The sequence below is a fragment of the Vespula pensylvanica genome, chromosome 14, assembly GCF_014466175.1.
Source record: "Vespula pensylvanica isolate Volc-1 chromosome 14, ASM1446617v1, whole genome shotgun sequence".
Taxonomy (NCBI): domain Eukaryota; kingdom Metazoa; phylum Arthropoda; class Insecta; order Hymenoptera; family Vespidae; genus Vespula; species Vespula pensylvanica.
Genome location: NC_057698.1, coordinates 37,547 through 59,998, shown reverse-complemented (window position 1 = coordinate 59,998; position 22,452 = coordinate 37,547). Strand labels below are relative to the sequence as shown.

Sequence of the window (22,452 nt, the reverse complement as noted above, 5' to 3'; positions counted from 1 at the left end):
GGTACTCCTGTACATAGGCGACTCTCCATGGTTTACCCATGTAAATCCTTGGAACTCGTTAGCACTTTGAGGGTGGGTCTCGGTACACGAGCTCGATTAAGATTTCACGTCTATCCTGATCTCATCGAAGAAATAAAACCATGAAGAATCGAGGAAGGAAATCGAATGGGAAAATTAAAAGGAGAATCGAAAGAAATCTAAAAGAGGACAATCCGACGAAGGAAGGAAATAAATAAAAAGCGATTTACCAAAAAAAGGTCCTTACGCCTTCCGAAAGATTCTCCTCGCAGCTAATCGTCGCAAGTCCGATAAAAATCCTCGATAAAAAGCTTTCGAATCGGCGAGCGTATCCGAGAGCCGAGAAGGAAGCAAAAGTCGAAAGAGAAGCTCGTTGGAGTTGGAGTAAGAAGGCAAGGAAGGCGTTATCGATTAAGACCTACTACGTACGTACCGGATATATATCGGCGTCTCGAAATAAGCCTTTGCTCCTCCTACGGCGTACTTGTCGCGAACCGAGAGAATCGTACGGATAGAAAGCTTCCGACGGCGAAAGTTCTCTCGTGCCTTTTTCTTTTCTCTCTCTCTCTCTCTCTCTCTCTCTCTCTCTCTCTTTTTTTTCGCTTTCTTTCTTACCGGACGAGCTTGGACGACGAGAAAAAAGTGCGATCAATGAATCCGAAAATCCTGGCGAATTTCTCTTCGAAATAAAAGAAGAAAGTATTTCTAGGCGCATTCGTCTCTTTCGACCCTCTCTCGAGTCTCTCCACTTCGACGACCGTTTCTCGTTTCTCGTTTCTCCTTTTATCTTTATCCGTGTTTGTACTACGTTTCTTTCCGTATCCTATATCTTGCTCGTCTGGGTCTAGCCCGAGTTATGGATCTTTCGTGAACGCCGCGAAAAAAGGAAAGTCAACGTCATAGAGAGGCGGCACGATCGCAGGCGGGATCGTTTCCCTTCCTTTTTTTTCTTTTTCTTTTTTTCCTAATGCTTCATCGTCGACGAGGGCCCGACGCGACTCTCTCTCTCTCTCTCTTTCGCGTTATTTCTTCCTTCCTGTTAGAAGAATCGCAACATTTTCTTTGACGATCCCGCCGCGAGTATTATCACTCGATCGGTGATCTTTATAATTCGAAGCTGCACGAACACCGATAACAGCCGTCTTTTGATATATCGAACTGATCATTGCTTGAGCATATATCGGAATTGGCGTAATTAAATTTCCGAATGATTTAGGATGAAACGATGCGACGGGAGGTTGACCGATCGCGATTGAGATTAATTTTTGTCGCTGCGGGGATCGCCCAGGCCGAAACGAAAAGAACCGGATGCGATCTGACGTTTTTCGACGACAAAGTCGTCGTATTAGAGTCATTAACGCGCAATGTTCAGGATCGCGTCGATTAGACTTTTCCTCGATTACCAAATCCACGAATCTTTCTCGCACTTTGTCAAGATTTTTGTTAACGTGCTCGCGAGCTGGCTGCGACGTCGCAGTGATTTGCGCTCGCAAGTTTACGTATTCGTTGGTGTATACGTCGAAGCACGCTAAATCGTGGTGCATCGTGGCGCGTCGCGTCGTACCGGCCTAATTTCTACCACTCCATCAGCGTCCTCGCTGCTGGAGAACGATACCGATTGCCGAGGTATCGTGCCGAGTACAAAGATGTCTTGGTTGGTATATTTTTTTTCCGTCTTCGATCGTACTCGCCTCGTTAGATATTTCCGCCAAGTCGTGTCTCGTCCGAAACTCCAAAATAAACTCGATCAGGATTTTTGATAGAATCCGACTACGCTGAGAGAGAGAGGGAGAGGGAGAGCGTATGAAACGCTTCTCTTCTTACTCGAATAGAACGCTCTTATTTTCCTCGATTTTTTATTTAAAAACGTTTACAATTTCGAAGTTTTACTTCGAAAAAATACTTGCAATTTCGTTCGTTCGTTCGTTCGTTCCTTGGTTGGTTCGACTTAGGTATAACGGAAAAGAACGATTACTCGGAAAATAAGCAAAGGTATGAAAGTAAAGTGGATTTCGTGTTAGCCCGGTTACGGTACGCTTTTATTTTCCTCGATTCCTCAATTCCCTTAGGAATGGAATTTCTCTAGGAGGAGCAACTTTACAACTAGTCGCCGCGTCGGATTACGTTAGAGCCGGTAATACCGTAGAAAGGATTATTTAATGCGCTTAATTAAATTTATTCCCAACGCTTAATAAGAATGTTATTACACTCCGGTCCGTTGTTCCTCTCGCAAGCCCTTGATAAGGCTCTTTTACAGTACCATCGGGTATTATATTTTTTTTCCCCTTTGATACGTTTCAAGCTAATCAACTTTTTTTTCCCATTTCTTTTCTTGCCAAATTTATTTATCAACATTTCCTAGCGTGTTTCAAACGGTACGATTTTCATACTTGGACGGATACTTTCTATTCTCGTGGAACGAGCCTCGAGGAGTCCGCTAGCTTTTTTCAATAGCATCAGCGTAAAAAAAACTAAGTCACGTTCACAGCGCTTCTATTGTTGCAAAATAAGGTCGAAGCCGATGTGCACTTTAAGGTAAAAAAGGAAAGGAAAAAAAAGGAAGGAGGAAAGGAACCAGCCCGTCTCGTTCTCGAGATAGCGGGTGAAAAATCTACTCGAGCGGACGCGACCAGCAAACTCGCTAAACTCGATTTTCTCTTCTTTTCCACTCATCAAGCGACGTCCATTATTTATTCGTTTCAATGATTTCTCGTTTGAAACGAACGAGAGTCCATTTCGGTTCTGGAGATCGTTCGATCGAGCGTAAACATTTTTTAACGATTAAAAAACGATTCTAGATCGCGCCAACTGCTCTTCGTCCTTGTAAAATCAAAATATACCTGGTAGGTAACAATATGGTCTCAGATATGGTCCACGACAGCACGGTTCTTACCGTACGCGCCGTACCTATGTATTTCCCTACGACAACTCGGAGACGACGCTCTTGCGTAAACGCGTTACTCTCATTATTCTTGTAATATTCTTCTTCCTGCTGTAATCACGAAAAACGTATTCATCGATTCCGTCTTCTTCTCTCATGTTTCAGGCTCGAACACCCGGTGACCACATCGACCCCCGGGATGGACGGCAAGAAGGTAGAAAAAAAATAGCGTCTGCGAAAGAGAGATTTTACGTAAAAGGACAAAAAACGCGTACACAGTTCGTAGAGAATAAATTGGCGTATACAATTCCTTTTTTTATTCGACGCGACAAAGTCGCCACCGTACAGGTCGATGCGTCGGTACCTTTTAATTTCTCTCGAAATATTTCTTTTGAATAAGACGCGCGCGCGCGCGTGCAAACTCCGTCGATTACGATCGGGTTCGTTCGTTCCAGCGTTCGAGAAAATGTTGAAATCGATAGGGTAAACGCGACGCGGCCTTCCCGTGAATAGAGAACGGCACGGAAGAACGTATGCGATCTTGAAAGGGCATTGCATCGGGACGAATCCATATGTTGCGAGGAGGAGGAGGAGGAGGAGGAGGAGCACGCGTTCGTTGGTCGGATCGATAGCGCGTGTGCCCATTGATCGCGTATTTACCTATGGGTTTAAATGCGCGGATAATAGGGATGCTATGCGAAGCAAAGAAGGAGCACAAAGCGATGGTCCTGTAGTAGGACCATTCGATTACGGCACGCCACCGCGCATGTGGTCGCTTTCGAATGGAATCGAAAGCCTTCGGCACGACGGCGCGGCGGCGGTCGTGCGTTCATCCGGCGTCTGTAGTACGGTTCGTCGCACGCGTTCTAACCACGCAACGGGGAGAGAACTCTCGGTTAATTCGCATCGATCGCGGTTGATCCACGAAGGAGATCGCGAGTTTTAGAAATAGTAACGAATCGATTTTTTCGTCGGAACGATTAACATTACGTTACCCTTTCTTTCTTTCTTTCTTTCTTCTCTCCGCCCCTTAGATCGTGCAAGCTACAACGGCGGTCGTAGCGGTGGGCCAGGTGCGCAACAAAAACAACGATGCCACGGGATTGGCGGCTTCCGTTTCCGGAATCCGTCGACGAAGCGGACCCCAAGGATTGCGATCGCCCGCCGCGAAAAGACCCTTATCGGCGCCGGTTGCCCTGCAAGGCTGGCTACACAAGCAGGGTTCCGAAGGGCTCATGCTTTGGAAGAAACGCTGGTTCGTCTTGTCGGAATATTGTCTCTTCTATTACAAAGGTTAGTCGCATTGTCAAGTATCGTCGTTACTCATAAATACGACTACGTAGTCGTGACGTTTTGCCTTTTCTTTACGCGTTACTTTTTCCCTCGCGCTGTTTCGCACCACTTCGTTTCCTTTATTTACCGATCCGGTGCGATATCTCTGAAGATTCCTTTGAAGCAAACGGGTTTCACCTCGGTAAGGTTCCCTAATCGGAGAGAGGTCTACGGGGACGCATGACGAGGCGATCGATGCAGAAACGCCGTTTGCATCTGTTAACTTTAGTTATATCGGATTCGACGAGCACTACTCTTAATTAGCGGCGTTCGCGTCCCTCTCGAAGCGTCGTTTAACCGACAGAGAGGAGTGTGCGTTCGACTCTCCGTACCAACGTAAGAATTAATCTCGTCGTGCGATCAACTTCGTTTCAACTTCTTTTCAACTTGAGTCGAACGAGTCGTCCGAGATTGCCAAAGTCGAATCCCTTTTGAGAATTAACGATTTTTATTATTTCATCGCAAGACTCGACTCGAACGTTAAGCGCTGCTCGTATTAGACCTCTATCGAAACGTTAGCGTTCCCATTAGAGGAACTTTTCGTTGAGCTTTTTCTTTCCTTTTTCCTCTTCTCTCTCTCTCTCTCTCTCTCTCTCTCTCTCTCTCTCTCTCTTTCAAGCATTTGAGAAGCCCCTTTTCTTTTTGCATGCAGTAAAACCGCCCGGAGGTAGGATAAAATATTTGCCGGTAAAACTCGTACGCCACGAGATGGTTAGCTTGAAAAACCCTCCTAGATCTTTTGACGTCCGAGCTTTCGGATTTTAATTTCCAACTTTTCTTTTTCCCTTTTTCTTCCCGCCCCCTCTCCGCCACCGGAAAGAAAAAAAAGTCTTTTTCGCGAAACGTAGTTTTCCCTCTAGTCGACTATCCCGAAACACGAAACTACGTCTTTCGCGTAGACGTATCTACTCGCATTACGTGGCAGTAGATATCGATGGTAGACATTGGAACGTGCAAGTAGCAATCGTAAGATTCTTTATGCCTCTTTTTCATCCCCCTTTTCTTCCGGGGCGTTCCTTCCTCTTTGGTTTTCGCCATTTTCCATGGTTGCCTCGGACGCGGCCCACCCAACGGTACTCGAATCTAGAATAAAGAGCACGTCGTTTAATAATGCACGTCCTAAAGAGAGCCTCCATTTTTCCCCTTCCACGTCGCGTCGGTTCGTCCGCGAGTTCTATTCTTCGGGCGATCGATATTTTTATACGAGCCTCGCCGTAGGTCCAGAGGAAGAGAAACTCCTGGGGTCGATACTCCTGCCTTCGTATAGGGTTACCGTTTGCAGACCCGAAGACAAGGTCAACAGGAAGTTCGCCTTCAAGGCTGAGCACGCGAACATGAGGACTTACCACTTTGCTGCGGAGAACCGTGAAAGCATGAATCAATGGGTGAACGCGCTCACTCTGGCTACCCTCCTGCAGGATCCCAGTCCGTAAGTGTACCACCTTTCCAGAGCTTATTCCGCTCGAATGATCGATCAAGCTGAAACGGTGAAAAGCTGCGTCTGTAAAATCTGCGTCGTGTCGCGAATTGTACAAATTTGTTTTCGAACATCGCGAACACACCGAAATACTCGAACCGCGTGCATGATAAAATTTCTGATGTTCGCTTCTTTTTTATCCCGAATATCGTTCGACTTATTTCAACGTATCGATAACGTACACGGCTCGTTCCGACACGAGTATTAGAGTATACTCGTTTAGAATATACGCAAGTTCGCAAGTGATTGCGGTCTAACCGTCTGACGTCGCGCTCGTTAGCCAGTTTGACAAAGTCGAGGCGGCGGACGTACTCGCCTGGCCGTATCTCTATGCCTACTTAGAAAAGCACCGAATGGTCTCGGTCAGCGAGGTCAAAGTTCCTACTACGTCGAAGAGAATAATCGCAATGCGCTTTGGACGCTTAAAGTCGATCATACGTAAGACTTTTCATCGATATTTTCTCCTTACGACAAGAAATATAATCAGACGTTTACGTTTTAGCGGAAGGGGCGAAGCTGCCGTGGTCATAGAGATAGCGGGACAACCGGATGGCGAACGAAGCGCTAGGCCAAGCGTATCTTCGATCTCCTCCGTATTGAATCAAAGTGCCGACGACAGCGATTCCGGATTTCACGGTTTTCTATCTCGAGACGATCCCAGTCACGCGTCCAACAACAATTCCAGTCCTAACAGCGTCAACACTGCCTCTTTTCCGAATCTTAGTGGGAGCAACGGTAACGGTAATGCCGCTTCCAACGCCAACAACAACAACAATCTAAAGGACGTTCAGCACGTACCCAATGGTTGGCTACAACAGTCTCCTCAATACGGTCAATCAGGCTCGTCGCAACATCAACACTCGCAGTACTGTTTCTCCGAACATTCTGTTTCTCAGCAAATACAACAAGGTCACTCTCATCAGCATCAAGCGATGCTGCATCAGCCACATCAGAATGTCCCTCAGGTTTATCAGCACAAGCACGTCGTTCAGCAGCAGCTGCAGCAACAACAACAACAACAGCAGCAACAGCAACAACAACAACAGCAGCAGCAGCAGCAACAACAACAACAACAACAACAACTGATTAACATGCAAGCTGTTCAATCCACGCCTCGAAAATTTGGCCAGCCCATATACGCCAACGCACCGCCGAAACCTAGGAGACTAACCGACGGATCCAACGAGTATTCCACTCCCTCCCCTGAGCCAGGTTATCGAAGATCTCCTGTCTCGCCGGACGTTACCCTGACTAGCAAAAGTCCCATATCCGATTACGACAGGAACAGCATCATTTATGCCACCGGAATGAATCAACCGTCGCAACAAAGTTTAAGGACGGACAAGTCTGGTTTGAATTACGGTTATTGCCAAGTGCAATCGACCGAAAGACGTACGCCTGACACTTACGGACGAAGCTCGAAGCCTAGATCGAACAGGGGAAACGGTGACTACGAGGAGGTCTACGGTATACCTCAGCTTTATCAGAGACCAGCCGGACCTGTTGTTGGATATACCAAGGGAAATGCACCAGCTCCTATACCTATCCCGACTTACGCGCAACATCAGCAGATGCATCAACAACAACAACAACAACAGCAGCAGCAGCAGCAGCAGCCACAAATTCATTCGCCAGTAACCCCACCCAACGGTACCGATACTCTACTTCCTTCAATCGCATTTTAAAACTTTAACGAGCCTTCTTTCGACCTATCTCATATCACATTTTATATAACCGCATCTAGTTTTACATATTTTCTTCTCAGTTCCCATAATAAGACAACCAATGGCCCATCAACTACCACCGCCTCGACCTCACAGTGCCGATTTTCTCGAGTACGAAGCAACAAGGCGACCTCAACAACAAAATCTTTCGCAAAACGAAGTTTCTTCGAGTCAACAGAAACGTCCCCAAAGGCCTAAGTCGAGTCTAGACATAATGAACCCGTCGGATGCGACCAACGATGGTTATTACTATTCCGAAGAAAGGTTGGTACGATTAACGAGATGAGAAATCTCTTTGTAAGCTTCGATCGGAAAAAAATTGCACAACAGACATTTTCGCGCATTGTTCTAACCAGATACGCTGCGCAAATGCGTCAATCGGCGGTGTATCTCCATCAAACGCCTCAGCATCATCAACAACAAAGAAACCAATCGCTGTCGCGAGCCACCGTGCCGTCAAAGATAACGACGGTTCATGACAGAAACGGCGACGTCAGAATGATGGCTGCTTTGCCCGACTCTTCTTGTTCCACTTTTAGACATCGTTTGCAACGAGAGCATGCTCATCCGCATCAGCATAATATACCTACTCAAACGTTGCAAAGACATAACGAGTGAGTTGCGCTATCAGCAAGTATTGTAATATCACGTCACGCAGTATACCCTAGAATTTCGCTAAAACGAGCTAATGGAGATCCAATTTGTCTATTTAGAAATGTACGTTCTCCATTAGATTCGATGTTATCATTTACGTGCGCGCATTCTCGTTTCTATCCAGGTTGTCCAACAACGACGCAAAGCTGAGAAGATCTTTACGCGAGAAGGTCTACGAGTCGAGTGCTCGCAATGCATCGACCCGCGAGCACGAATCGTCGTTGAGTTGGAACAGATCTTCCTCTCATTCTAATCACGGAGTTAACATGGCACAGTCGTGTCAGTCCGCTCACAGTGGAGCCAAACGATGGGTCGAACAGCAGCAACAGCAACAGCAACAATTTTATAGATCCGCGTCGGCACGTTTGCCAAGGTCCCGCCATCCTGCCGCTTTAGACCAAGACGAGGATGATTACGGTGGAGGACGATCTTCCGCGGAACAAGATACTCGCGATGGCGAACGGAAGATTCAACAGGTTTGCGCAATTGACTTAATAACAGATAGTAATACCTGCTTTTTCAACGCCGACGTAATCTGGAAAGCTTGATGCGACGATCGTTGCAGCGAGAAGAGTCGATGAAGCGTTTACTGGAGTGGAAACAACGTATGCTACAATCTCCCCTAACGCGGAAACCATCGGGATCGTTGAATCGGAGCAGAGCGCAGAACGAACTATCGAATTATTATAAACAGCAAGCTCTTTTGGACCTGGTAGCTCACGAAGCTTCGATAACAGAGGCTCGTCATTCGCGAAGAAAGGAGGACAGTCACAGGTCTCACGTTAGAAGTAAAAGTTCCGACGGTCGCAGAACCGTCACTTCTGTGTCACGTTACAACAGTTACTCGAGCGACGACGAAGGTAGGTACACTTCTCCAGAACTTATTATTTGATCGCATACCGTGGCCACGTCATTGTCGACGTATCGAGGGAACCGATGGTGCCCCAGCTAGTTCCTTTTCACCGAGTGCGAATCATTTTCAATAGCACTCGCACTCGTAAAAATCCCTCGAGTACGTCGCAATCGCGAGGTTTCTTTAATCGTTGGTAGAATAGATCATCGTAACACTTCGCGCTGAGATTATCTGCGGTTTCTAACACCTAATATTCAATCGCTTTAACACACAATTTATAATTTACTCGTTTCGCGCTCGTAAACGAGTAGGAGGCGAGCGGTCGAGTCTGTCGAGTGCTAAATTAGAAGCATATAACCGCATTTTATACGCGTAGCGCATTTTACGTCGCTCCACGTAGATCCACGAGCTTGGTTCGAACAAATCATGTTCGTGTTGACTAATACATATCCGTGTAATTATCTCGCGAAGAAAAAACGTGCTATAGAGGAATGTTGAACCTCCGACGATTGGGTTATCCCAATTTTGTGGATTTTAAAAATTTCCCTACTCCTCACGCATCTTGTTCTCGCTTTTCTATTTCTATCGATGGTACAGCGTGTCTCTGTAAAAGCACGAAGCGAGACTAGTGGAATACGATCCCGCAAGAAATCAAAAGGGCGCACAAACAAGAAGCAAAAGCATTTCCTTGCGGTTCGCGGGGCTCCTTCTCTTTGCTAAGTCAAGGCTCATTGGTGAATGGTAAATGGTGATTGGTGAATGACGAATGGCGAATGCCGAGTGCCGAATGATTAACAAATTAATACTATAGTCACTTCCACGCCGTATGAACTTGATCTCTCTCTCTCTCTCTCTCTCTCTCTCTCTCTCTCTCTCTCCCTCCCTCCCCCCCCCCTCTCTCTCTCTAGCCATCTAGCTATCTTGATGCTATGTATGGGATCGGCATGGCATGCGAGAGGATTGACTAACAACATTAACGATTCGTGGTTCTCGTATCGAAAGTTGTAAACGCTGGCGCAAGTTTAACAGGCATTTTTTCGAATCAATTGTCAAAGTCGTTGTACGCGTACATATCTCATCATTGGCAATTATCAGTTCGGTAATTAAGTTTGGTCATTAATTTTCAACTTTTTCTAATAATAATAATAATAATACCTACCGTCTGATCCAATGAAACGATATCTCGAGACAATGGTTCAGAAGGAAAGAGCTTCGTTAACCCTGCTTCAAGTTCGTTGGTGGGTAGTTTGGAAGGGTGTCTAACCTCGAAAAGGGAGTTGCTCGTCTTATCATGTATTATGAGTATCACTCGCAAGTAACGGAGATGCGTTCGTGTGTTTCTTTGTAACGGACAATTCAGAGATGGGAGACGTTCGAAGAAAACGAACGCGCAGGCCCTCGCATGCAGGAAGGAGCCCCCGGCATGCCGGTGACGATCGTTCGTCCACGTCGACTACCCAAGAGAACGGCAAGGCGATCCAAGGAAGCGTACGTACGAACGTTTCAGCGATTTCATCGACGCAGTTGGGACAGACGGGTGTTCGATCGAGCAACGAGAGCAAAGTACGTTTCAACGCCAAGACCGCCCCAGCGAGCCCTTCGAGTATACCACCCGACGCCGGTTACGAGGAAATAAGTTTCCCACCGACGTCAAGGGAGACTCGTACGGATGCGTACCTCGTCACGTCCGAAAACGTCCGATGTGGCAAAACGGCGGAACGGCGCCTCGAGCGTGGACATTACAACGAGGTTCAGCGCAAGCATCAGACGACGTTGTCGAAAAAGTCAACCGGTATATTGAAGTCTTCTAGCATATACGAGATCGAGGAACGATCAACGGTAAATGCCGCAACGGGCAACGTCGAAGGGAATAGTAGTAATCCGAAGGAGTACGTGCCCGTGGACGCATGGGCCTCCGTTCACAAGTGCGTTCAATGGGATTCCAACGGGGACAAGGCAACGGTGGAATGGGGCGATTCCAATATCGACGAGAGCAAACTCATAAAGGAATTCTCTTATCAGTATATAAAACCCAAACAGGCCGAGCAAGGTTGCGGGAAAGCGGTGGACGATCGGTCGTTAAATATGATCGAATCTACGAATCTCGTTCGGTCGAGGATAAGATCGTTCGAATCGAACGCGGAAAACGGTAGTCCCGTAAAGGAGACGCTCACCATGCAGGAAGCGTTGAAAGTTTCGCCCGTCGAGACGTCCGTCGAGGCACACGTATCGAGATTGGACTCGTCGAGAAAGGCATCTTCGATCATTCGCAGCTTCGCTTTGGGTGACAATGCGAGAGGAGGCAACGATTCTAACGTCTCCCCCGTGGGGAGGGACGGACACGCGAAGCAAGCATCCACCGACAGCAACAAGTCGGTCAAAGATCTCTTGGCGGATTTCGAACGAAAGTCCCAACAGATTCATCGCAGATTGGAGGAACGCGAGGAACGATCGGAGGTTAGGCATCGGGGAGTTTTCAGCGACACGGAAACCCTTCTCTACGACACCGGGAGCGACCTCGATCAACGAGACAAGAGCTTGGAGGAACGCGAGGAGGAACGACAACGGGCCGAGACGGAGCTGCTAGGAACGTTGCTCCCGGATCGATCGAACGAGCTGGAGGCGTATTTGGGCACGTTGAAGAAGAAGAAATCTCTGGGTCAGACGAGACAGAGGCGTAACGAATCGCCTGGCGATTCCGAGGAAGGACCGGAAGTCGGGGAGTCGTCGGCCCGGCGTCGAATCGACGGAAATTCGTATCGCGCCAAGAGAATACGCGAATCTGGCATCGCGACGAATACGGGATATCCGTCGACGCACGAGGACGTTAGATTTCCCGTCGAGGACGGCGATCGCGTCGTTACCGGGGGCGGCTCGTCGAGGCAAGAGGATCTAATCCCGGAAGAACATTATCTTCCGATGTCTCCTAGAAAAGCCATTTTGGATCCGAACGAGGACGACAGGCCTAATCCGAAAATGATGGAGAGTCTTTTCGCGAATCTGGAGCACGAGGAGAGCTCGTACGTCGAGATGGCGCAGAACAATGGAACCCATTCGCTCTTGGCTCCGAGCAAGGAGATTAACGACGATCGGGATTCCGGCGATTACTCGACCCTGGACGCATCGCACTACGAATTCGTCTGCGTTTCCGACAGTAAGATGGAACCGGTTTACATGGAAGTAAGCCAGCTGTCGGAGAAGGAAGATGGAAGGGAGGACGACGGAATCTCGTCCAAGACGTTGAAGCTGCGAAAGAACGAGGAAATCGGGCGCAACGGGACGAGATCGGATCTCCCGGACATTCTGACGGCTCTGAAGTCCGACAGTTCCGACGCCGACGACGAGTCGTCCAAGGATTTCGACTCGATAGACGCACCGAGACACCCGCGATTTAGCCTCTCGGATACCTTCCGACCCGCCTCCTATTACCTGGGTGCCAGTCGAACGATGATAGCCGAGTTGCACGATTCCTCCGACAGCGAGCTCGTCTCCCCGCCTCCCATTCCTACGTCGCCGCCACCGTTGGAGGACTTGGATTCCTTGCAAGAGATGCAAGATTCCTTGGAGGTTAAAAAGGTTGCGTCGCCTCAGGTACCCGTAACCAAGGAAAGCGTCCCGAGCGTCGATTCCCCGAAGTCGTGGAACAGATCGGATCACGGAGAGCGAGATCAGAGATCGCCGTCCAGGCTGTCCGAGATCTCAGGGACCATTAGTTCGACCTTTCGAGACAGCAGGATGTCGTTGGAGAGCGCGAGCGGTAGCGATTCGGTGTCGGTGGAGCTTAGAAGTCCGGAAGAGGAGGCGGCGAGGCACAGGCAATTGAAGAGGAGACCCGTCAGCGACGAGGTTTGCGAGGTTTTGGACAGTCTCGACGAATTGGAATCCATCGGGAGTCGTTTCGAGCTCGACGGTACCAGCATCGACCTCGATCGTTATCTCGAGGAATTGCAAGCGCGCGACGCCTTTAACGTGGACCTGTACGCGAAGGATTTGAGTTACAACAGTATTTATGGTTTCAACGAGAACATGTTGGTCGTCGACAAGCTACAAAAGACCACTTGTCAGGATCTTTCGAGAAAAACGAAGACGTTCAATTTCGGACAGCCCCTTCGTTACGACAACGGGAACAAGATCGGCTCGGCCAGTAGCCTGCCGTCTATGAGAGTTTGCGACGTACCGCCTACGCCGTCTCACCAACACTCGCAATCGTACACGGGCGACGCTCATTACGAGAACGTATCGAGTTTCTCTCCTTTGAGAAACTCGCCTAGCGTACGTTCGGACGCGAGCGAGCAGCGACGATCGCGAGACGACAGGGTTGCGCTCGCAGACGAGGACAGGCCGACGGAGCCACGCCACAGCAGAGACTCGAGTTGCTCGTTGACCGGTCAGAGAGCCGTCGACGGGCGATCCTCTTCGACTCGCTCGATCGCCTACGAGTCCCAATCTGGAACGCGTTCCCCTCGAAACGATCTCGTTCAAAGCCCATCGCGGACGGCCGATAACGCTCCACCGTACGGCGAGCAAAAGTTGTCGAATCGTTATCCAAACGTTCCGACCGATCACAGATCGCCTACTATCCCCGATCACGTACAACGTCCGTCTCCGACGACGACGACAGCGACAACGACGACGACGACGACGACGACGACGACGACGACGACAACGACGACGACGACGACGACGACGATGACGACGACGACGACGACGACGACGTCGTCGACGTCGATAAAATCCAATTCCTATTTATCGTATCTGAACGGTCCCGAGCAACGCGTTCAAGGCGAACAGCCAGGAGCGCCGTACTATTACTCGGACCTTCGCGGCAGCGTACGCGGAGGTAACAGCAACAGCAACAACAACGAGAAACCGTCTATCCTTCACGGTGGTCACGTCTCGAGGCTACCGCAATTGAATAACCAAAGAGACGATGCGTCGGCAATGAACAAGAGGAACGACATCGGTCGTATAGTGAATCCGATAGCCAGGCAAGTGCCCAGACAGATTCAAGTCGAAGGTATCGACGAGGCCAGACGCATAGCCGCGGAACTGAGGAAAAGCACGTGTCGCTTGTTGAACGACAACAAAGTCGACTTGGTGGATAAAAGAAATTTCTACGAAGCCGATACCCTTCGAAGGGTGAAATCGAACGATCCTCTGCCGGACTTGTCCTTGCCGGAGGTCAGTACGAGGAATCTCTATCCTCAGGGATTGCGGGATAAGAGCGGCGGGGCCCGTTCGAACACGACCGACGACGCGCCGTCGGACGAAACGCTTCTCCACGTTCAAGCTTCGCATCGAAGGTCTAGATCGTTGGAGGGACTTTTAGACGACGTTGGCCTTCAGAATCTGGTCGAACAAAGAAACCGGGCGAACCGTTTGTTAGCCTTATCGACTAGGCAAGCCGAGGAACGTGCGCGAAACGTTTCCACTCCAGTAGATTGCTCGCAAGATACTGCTTTGAACGATTTCAACGTTTTGGATCCTTGGGAACAGGACTCCCTTTGGCGCGAGAATCTTCGTAGGGCGAGTTTACGGAATGCCAGATCGTTGGACAACTTGGAGAATCAGGACGCTAGATCGCCGGCGGCAGGTTCCTCTTCCTGTTCCGATGCCAAAACTCGTCCCAAGATCACGCGAGGTGCGACTTACGTGAACGACAGCGTAGCGATGCGAAACGACAACGATTCTTCGTCGACTTTGGACAGACCGCGAGTCAAGCGAAGAATCAACAACAAGTCCGAAGAGCTTGCCGTTCTCGAGACTCGCGAACCGACGAATCCTCCTCTCCACGATGCTTACGACTCTTACGACGCTTGGAATTCTCGGAACGCGCAAGTATATCGAAAGGAATGTCCCGTTACCGAGGAGCAAGACGGTCATTTTTTAGCGGAAGGCAACCTTCCCTCGACGGGAGCAACGGCGGGGGACCTGCGTCCTTCGGGGGCTTGTCGCGCGGCGAGTCGCGTCGCGAATTCCGCCACGAGTTCAGCCTCGTTCGAGTTAGATCGCGAAAAGTTGCGACAATGGGACCTACTGTCGAGCGCCTGCTTGCTCCAGGAACAGCAACAAAGTACTACGACGACAGTGGGGTCGGGGCGAGGGTTGCCAACTGCCGATCGGCTCGGACGCGTCATCGATTCGAAGAACGTGCCCGTGACTACTATCGTTTCGACGACGACGACGACGACGACGACGACGACGACGACGACGACTACGACGACGACGACGACAACGACGACAACGACGACGACGACAACGACGACGACGACGACGATGATGACGCCCACGACGACGAACGACAATATCGGCGACGCGATCGTCGCAGAGGCATTGAAGATTACGATATCGGAAAAGATCGATAATAAGAGCGATCCAACGTTGTTTCTCAACGAACGTCATCGAAGTTCGACGGCTTCCTTGGAGGCATCAAAAAGACGAGAAGCGATCGAGACGAAAGACTCGCGTAACCGGGCTGCAGGTGAGTGGCTCATCAAGACCGGTGCTGCCTTCGGAAAGTGACGCGTGGGGCATGGGTCGTGTTCCAAATTCGACTCTCGAACGTTTTAACGCATATCGTATTTTCGTCTTTCGTCTCGATTCGATTTTTGGTCTTTTTTCGTACCTCCCACCCGTCCCCTTGCGTCTTATATTTGTCATTAAATGTATGTACCTGCGTTCTCGCGATTTTTCTGACTCTTCGCACGACCGCGTTCCAACTTGCATACCGAGGCCCCTTCCTATTTCTGGGCTAGACGTTTGTAAATCGATGACGTGTCCTTTCGATGATCATAATCTCGTAAAGACCGGCTTTACGATCGGTGCGAGTTGGAACACGGCCTATCGAGGGCGAATGACGTCACGTAGACTGTAATTTGCGCTAATCCAATTACCACCTATCTCTCTCTCTCTCTCTCTCTCTCTCTCTCTCTCTCTCTCTCCCTCCCTCTGTCTCTTCCTTCTTGTCTTTTTCAACGCGAAACCGTATTTCGTCGCGACAAATATTACTCCATCATCTCATTTACGAAGTCTAATTTTCCTAGATAGAAAAAGGGAAAACATTTTTCCTGGTTTAGCTATTTTGCGTTCGAAGCGAGACAATAAGATCTTTATTTTCTTTCCTTTCCATGGTAATTTGTAGCAATTTTGGTAACGGGGAAAGAAATTTGCGCAGGCAAATCACTCTTTGCGCGACCACGAGCGTCAACGATTTGTTTTTAGACGCGGTTGAACGCCTTGAACGAATTGAAAGTTATGTAAGGCTCTACCTTAATTACGCTTCATTTAACGCATCGTGACGTCTGAACACGATATACGTACACGTATAGGATAATGTTATTTATAGTTTACAAAGCGATGATTTAACTTAAATTTTAAAACGATGTACATAAATTTATTATATAGTACCACATGCGGATGTATACTTAAACGAGACGAAAGAAAAGAAAAGAAAAGAAAAGAAAAGAAAAGAAAAGAAATGAAAATTTGTAGAAACGAAGATAATAATCGAAACACTTGTGCAACACCGGAGACTTCCTTTCTCAGCGAGACACTCGCTCTAACTGCGACGAGAGTGAGGGAGGGAGGGAGGGAGGGAGGGAGGGAGGGGGAGAGAGAGAGAGCCGAATCGTTTTATTACGTTTTATTACAGACGGAATCATAGATAGAGTCAAAGTCACGCGCGTAGCGACTTTTATTAAAGCATCGTTGCGCGTGCGTCGTGCGTCCGTTTAACGCGCAAAGAAAGGTAAGTTTCTTCTTCTTCGCGATAGAAAAAGCTCTCGACGTCGAATAAAGTACCTAGTATGGTCACGTTTCCTTGCATGTTAAATCTTGCAAAAATTCTGACAAAAAGTAACGAAAGAAAGTGGCTGTGCAAGTAACGCGGTTGACATTATTTTCGTTCTCTCGTTCGAGAGAGGACCAAAGGATCGGTTTAAAGGGAAGATCCAGCTCGCGTCTAACAAGTCCGTTCACCCTGCATGGAGCGCGTTGGGTAGAGCCTTGTGCCGCCCAAAAATAAGGTGATTAAATTCGTAGCTGGTTCTACCTCTCGGCCTTCTCTCCTCATACATTCTTTCGCACGCGTCGAAGAAAGAAGGAGCAAGTTCTCTGGCCGCTATCCAAACGGGTTCGAGGATGCTGCTGCTCGAAGGCCGAGAAAGAGGTTATGTCCTCTCTGCGTTGGAGGGGGAAACAACGAAATCTCGAAACATTCGTTGGACTATATTCCGAAGATGGAAGTACAATTAGCAGTATTATTATTACGAAAGGTTAAGTATTTCCTTCGGAGCGCTTAATCTTTAAAACGAATAGTCGAGGATAACTAGTTAAAAATAAACGTCGACGAAGTATCGTTGGTGCATCGGAAAAAGAAATCGTTAGCTCGGAAAAAGAAAAAGAAAATATCGAATTGATTTTCCTTGGACGAAAATTCATACCCACGACTGTGCCTAGAGAAAGATTTTGCAATTCACGCAGACTCTCCGTCACGCGTCGTTTTCACGATTAAATTTCATGCTTTCCGAGTCATTCGAGAGTACTTTTTGCAGGGTACTACTACTACTACGGGCTACTACTCGAGAGCTCTTAAGTTTTATTTAAAATAAACATTTATAAGAACCGTTAGATCGTTGGAACGACGATTATTATATTTCGTTGGACTCAAGTTGCGCGCGTCATGCTGCGACGGACGAGAGACAACAGTAAGGCTGCGCTACGTTCACGATGACGTTTCTTCCGAGTTACGAATCAACGAGTTACACGTTGTTTTTGGCCCTGCCATACTCGACCTTCAAGCTCTTGATATATTTTTACGCGAAACGCCACGAGGCTTGATCCCCGACGCATTTATATCCTCAACGTTCTCTGGGGAATGCCTTTGCCTTTGTTTATTTTTTCTTTATGCTTCCAACTTTTTCGATATAGTTACAGCGGCGTTTACCGTTAAGCCACGTTCGTCGCGTGCAAGCGTTACATAGACGGATGATTTCAAGATATTCGGTTAAAGGAGAAAAGAAGAAGGAACAAGTTGATTTATAAATCGCTAACGAGGGTAGGAAAAGTGCAGCCCGTTTACAACGGAGACACGTTAGAACGAAAAGAGGGAGAGAGAGAGAAAGAGATGGAGAGGTTGGTCGAGTGCTCCTTGAATCTTTCTTTCCCTCTTTCTCTCTCGCTCTCTTGGCACAACGCGCGCGCGCATGCACGACGCACGCACGCACGCACAAATAAACACACGCGAGAAGCTTACGACGTACGTATGTAGGGACGTGCTCGGTCGGTTGTGTCGTCGTCGTCGTCGTCGTCGTCGTCGTCGTCGTCGTCGTCGTCGTGGCTGCACGTTCTTTGCCGCTCACTACTTACGTCAGTCAGTGTCAGTCAGCCGGTGGCGCTCCGCGTGTTTGGACGCGCCTCTCGATCTCTTCGTGGATCATTGGATCTCGTATTTGTGTTAAAAGATCAAAAGTCCCGAAAAAAAGGAAAAGAAAATAAAAGGGAACGTGTCGATCTTAAAATTTGCAAAGAAACAATGGTTGATATAAAGAGAAACGCGATGATGATCTTTCCGAAAATTCACGATTCGTTAAAAAGGCCAACGAGTATCGATCCGTGCTCGTTTTAAAGGTTCTCCGTGAAATCGCGATGCTATTATCGTTCTCGTCGTAGCGAGTATTCATGGCGAAGTTTGCCAATCGTTAAAAACGAAAAGAAGAAACTGGAGAGAGGAGCCTCCTCGTGTCCTCTCCTAGGCAAATGATTCTCTCGCGTGAGAAGGAAGAAGCGCCGAGTGTTGTTTTACGCCTCGTACCGTCTTTGTGCTCCTCTTTGCCCGTACTTATCGGCAGGAGATTCGCGACGACGACGACGACGACGACGACGACGACGACGACGAGGAAAAGGAGGAAGGTATCTTGACGAAATATCGGGATAAGTGGTGCGTCGAAAAGAGAAAAGAATAAAAAGAGAAAATAAAGAAGAGAGAGAGAGAGAAGATGGGTGGAAAGGTTGGACTGATTTGTGGAAGCTGCTGGTCCGGCAAATACAGTACGTATACGTGTACCCGAATTTTCTTTCGTTTTTCTCATGTTCTTCATTACGTATGAAATAATATCTTATGTAAGTAGGCTAGATTATCGATTGCCTCGATATTTACGATCGTAATTATTCGACTCGACGATCGAGATACGAAAGGTTAATTTAGTTGGTTGTTTCTCGCATTAGACCTGTTAGAAAACGATACGTTCGTACTACGGTCTGTTTATCGAAAAGAAGAAGTCACGGATCGAGTCCCAAAAAGTCGAGAATCGGTTTCGTTCTAAACGACGCGCGTAAATCGATGAAGATCGTCGAGCGTTCGAGTAAACAAAGATTAGATTCGCTCTGAAAACAATCCGAAGGAAGTAGTGCGCAGTTAACGAAAATTCCATGCTACGTCATCGTTATTTCTCTCTCTCTCTCTCTCTCTCTCCTTTTTCCCCGCCCTTCGCTTTAGTTCATTTTGGACAGAACTACGACAACGAGCAGATACGCGTCGAGCGTCAGCGATCGAAAGGAGATGCACGAAAAAAAATTGTATAAAAAAACGGCGTAGAGTATTTTCTGGTTAAAGCCTATTTGGAACGGTGCCAGAATGATCGTTGCTCAAAGCTACTCTCACATGGGCAAAGGATATCGATCGGAAGGAACGCGTACGAGTATTCGAAATCAGAATTTCTCTCGTATAGAATGCGTTTCGAAAAGGATTAGCCTCCGATTGATAACACCGTGCCGTTGCCGTTGCTCTTGCTCTTGCTCTTGCTCTTGCTCGTTCATCAGTCTTCGCTGCTCGAAACCCCGTCAAAACGCATGAGGGTTCTTTTATTTTGCATTCGAAACTACACTTTTGCAACACTTTGTTCGTTTCAAAACGATAGGCTCGAGATCTCTCCGATAATCTCATCCCACTTACCGCCGTCCTGTTGTTACACTTCATCGACTTATCCTACTTGTGGGTTCGAGTGCGGAACGATTCGTCGAATTTGACGAGGAGAGTGAATCGGGTTCGATAAACGAGTATTATTCGTTCTCCGTGACGAGTCGTTGCCCTCTTCTCTTGGAATAATTCGATCGAATGAACGTTGCGGCAGCAACGTTTACCTTCTTTGATTCTCTAATTACCTTTTGCATTCTCCTAGTCTTTTATCGTCCAGCTTCAAAGAGCGAGAGCTATAGCGAGAGGGAGAGAGAGAGAGAGAGAGAGCGGGAGCGGGAGCGAATGTCGTGCACTCATAGATATACTCGACGTGCAAGCCGGTCGAGCGAACGAGCGAACGAGTAGATACCGTTACCCGCGGCACAACGCATTCACGACCGTCGTTCGATCGTCGCTCCATCCCCGACGCGCCTTCCTTTGCTCAACGTTTCGTCGTCCTTCGTCCTTTTTCTTTATCCAGACATTTTCGAAGCTTTAGCATTCGTTACCAGTAAGGTATATATACCTATATAGAACAATAGTATGCTCGAAATCGTCCGAGAAGTCGTTCGAGAAATCGTCCGAGAAATCGTTCGAGAAAACGAGGAGTCTGCAAGAAGTGGATGAACTCGTTTGCGGGTCAAGTCGTCGCTGCACCTGCGATTTAATCGGTGAGTTCAGTGTTTGCTCCGAATGTTCGATACGATTCAAACAAGAAAACAGCAGAGGCGTCGAACGCGTATCAACGAATTAGAGCAAACTTTATCTACTACTATTTTTTGCACAACAGGATTCGGTTAGCTCGCGTTCGAGGATGATCGAAATTAATGTTTAATATAACCTCTACCACGTAGAATCGTTGTTGGCGAATATGCGGAATTAACGGAGAAATGCGAACGGAAATGATCGAACAATAGACTAATGGGAGATAAAGGGAGCATTGAAAACACGTCGATCAATTAATTTCGCAGAGTGGACGCATTCTAACGCGTATCCGGACCTACTACCTAACAACCAACACGCACATTTTATCGTTCGTGCGGAGCGGCTTGGAATTCTCTCGTTGAACGAATATCAATGCGGCGAGTCTCGTTCGTGCTTGTAATATCCGATATTCGAATCGACCAAGTAGCGACCAAGTAGCGACCAAGTTCCAAGCTCGATCGATCTTGACCATTACCGCGATTTATCCTATTTTGAGCTCTCCCCCCCCCCTTCCTCCCTCCCTCTCGCTCTCCCTCTCTTCCTCATTTAAATTTGTCAATAATGCAAACAAATATTTCGTTCGCTGTCTACATGAAAAATGAGATATAGTTAGGCAGAGAGAGGGCAGACCGGAAGATTGTAAAAAAGGAAGAGCCGTTTCCCTTAACGGATCAGTGAGAAAGACCGTGTGTCCAGTGTTTTCCCTTTTCAAAGGATCTTTTCAAGGCGTACAATAAAAGAAAGCGAACGTGTTCTCGGTATGGAAAGCTCGTTTAATTACCGTCTACGAGAAGCGCGTGTGGCCTCTCCATTCAATGCCATCTCGCTCGACGTCGTCGGATGACGTTGCGCATTCCCCGGCTAGCGATTTTTTATTTTTTTTACATTTTTCACGTTTTTCCATACGTCGTACGCGACGGAATCGAATCGATAATGAGATATGAAAAGTCTCGGAATGGCATATACGTATGCGCGATGCACGAAACGAGGTACAGCACGTTGTTGCTGAACACGAAGTCGATTCGAAATAGATTTACGTAGTTCGGGATAAAATGGAAATTGGTCACACGCGCTCGGACTTGTCGAAAATATGTTGGTGTATCGATCGTGACGTGACAAAAATTTGATTTTTTCTCTCTCTCTCTCTCTCTCTTCCTCTCTTCCTCTTTCCCGTCACGTCATCTACGATCGCTCACGTTCCGACGTACGTCGTAGAAATGCCGATCCTCGAACGGAACTATGCCGATCGAGCCTCTTTTCTTTCTAAGGCCACACACATTTTCCCCCGTCCTCGTATAAGCGTGTGATATTGAGTCATTACGGAAGTTTACAATGCTTCGTTAAAGGGGAAAGCGCGTGCGCACACATACGCATCGAGGTTGACGTAGTAGGTACCGCTTTATAAAACGTAGCCTCGAGTCATACTCAAGTATCACGTTCCCGCGAAAACGTTTTGCTCTTATTTTATTATCTTGCTTTCGAGGTTTTTTTTTAACATTTACCTCCCACAAATTCTCTTTCGGTCGAAAGTCGAAATGAGTTGAAGTACGACGATGAAAGATATTTAACGAGTTTCCAGTTTGGAGTAAATTTCACGACGCTTCCATTGTGTCAAAACGAGAATACTATTTTCTTATGCTCTAACGCTATTTTTTTTTTTTTTTTTTGACGCTTACAAATAGATCGTTACGAACTTTGTATCGGTCAAATTCTCTAAAAAAATGCGGCTAAAATAAAAATTCCAATGGAAGGCCTTAAGAATGGACGTAAGTAAAGGTAGATAGGTAGGTTCTAAAATGTACTTTAGATAAAAAAAGCACCTAAAACTATAATAAATTAATGGTCTCCTCTCTC

The 22,452-nt window shown here is 47.7% G+C and overlaps 1 protein-coding gene across 8 annotated transcripts in view; it reads left to right on the top strand.

Moving 5' to 3' along the window:
- The window catches only part of LOC122634147, a 56,733-nt gene that overhangs the window by 17,396 nt on the left and 16,885 nt on the right, over window positions 1-22,452 (top strand). For all 8 annotated transcript variants that reach the window (XM_043822788.1, XM_043822791.1, XM_043822790.1 and 5 more), the window contains 9 exons: window positions 3,065-3,113; window positions 3,934-4,192; window positions 5,450-5,660; window positions 6,211-7,358; window positions 7,474-7,696; window positions 7,789-8,046; window positions 8,211-8,562; window positions 8,652-8,946; window positions 10,300-15,420. In XM_043822788.1, the coding sequence (XP_043678723.1) occupies window positions 3,065-3,113; window positions 3,934-4,192; window positions 5,450-5,660; window positions 6,211-7,358; window positions 7,474-7,696; window positions 7,789-8,046; window positions 8,211-8,562; window positions 8,652-8,946; window positions 10,300-15,420 (7,916 nt within the window). The remainder of the gene's footprint in view (window positions 1-3,064; window positions 3,114-3,933; window positions 4,193-5,449; window positions 5,661-6,210; window positions 7,359-7,473; window positions 7,697-7,788; window positions 8,047-8,210; window positions 8,563-8,651; window positions 8,947-10,299; window positions 15,421-22,452) is intronic.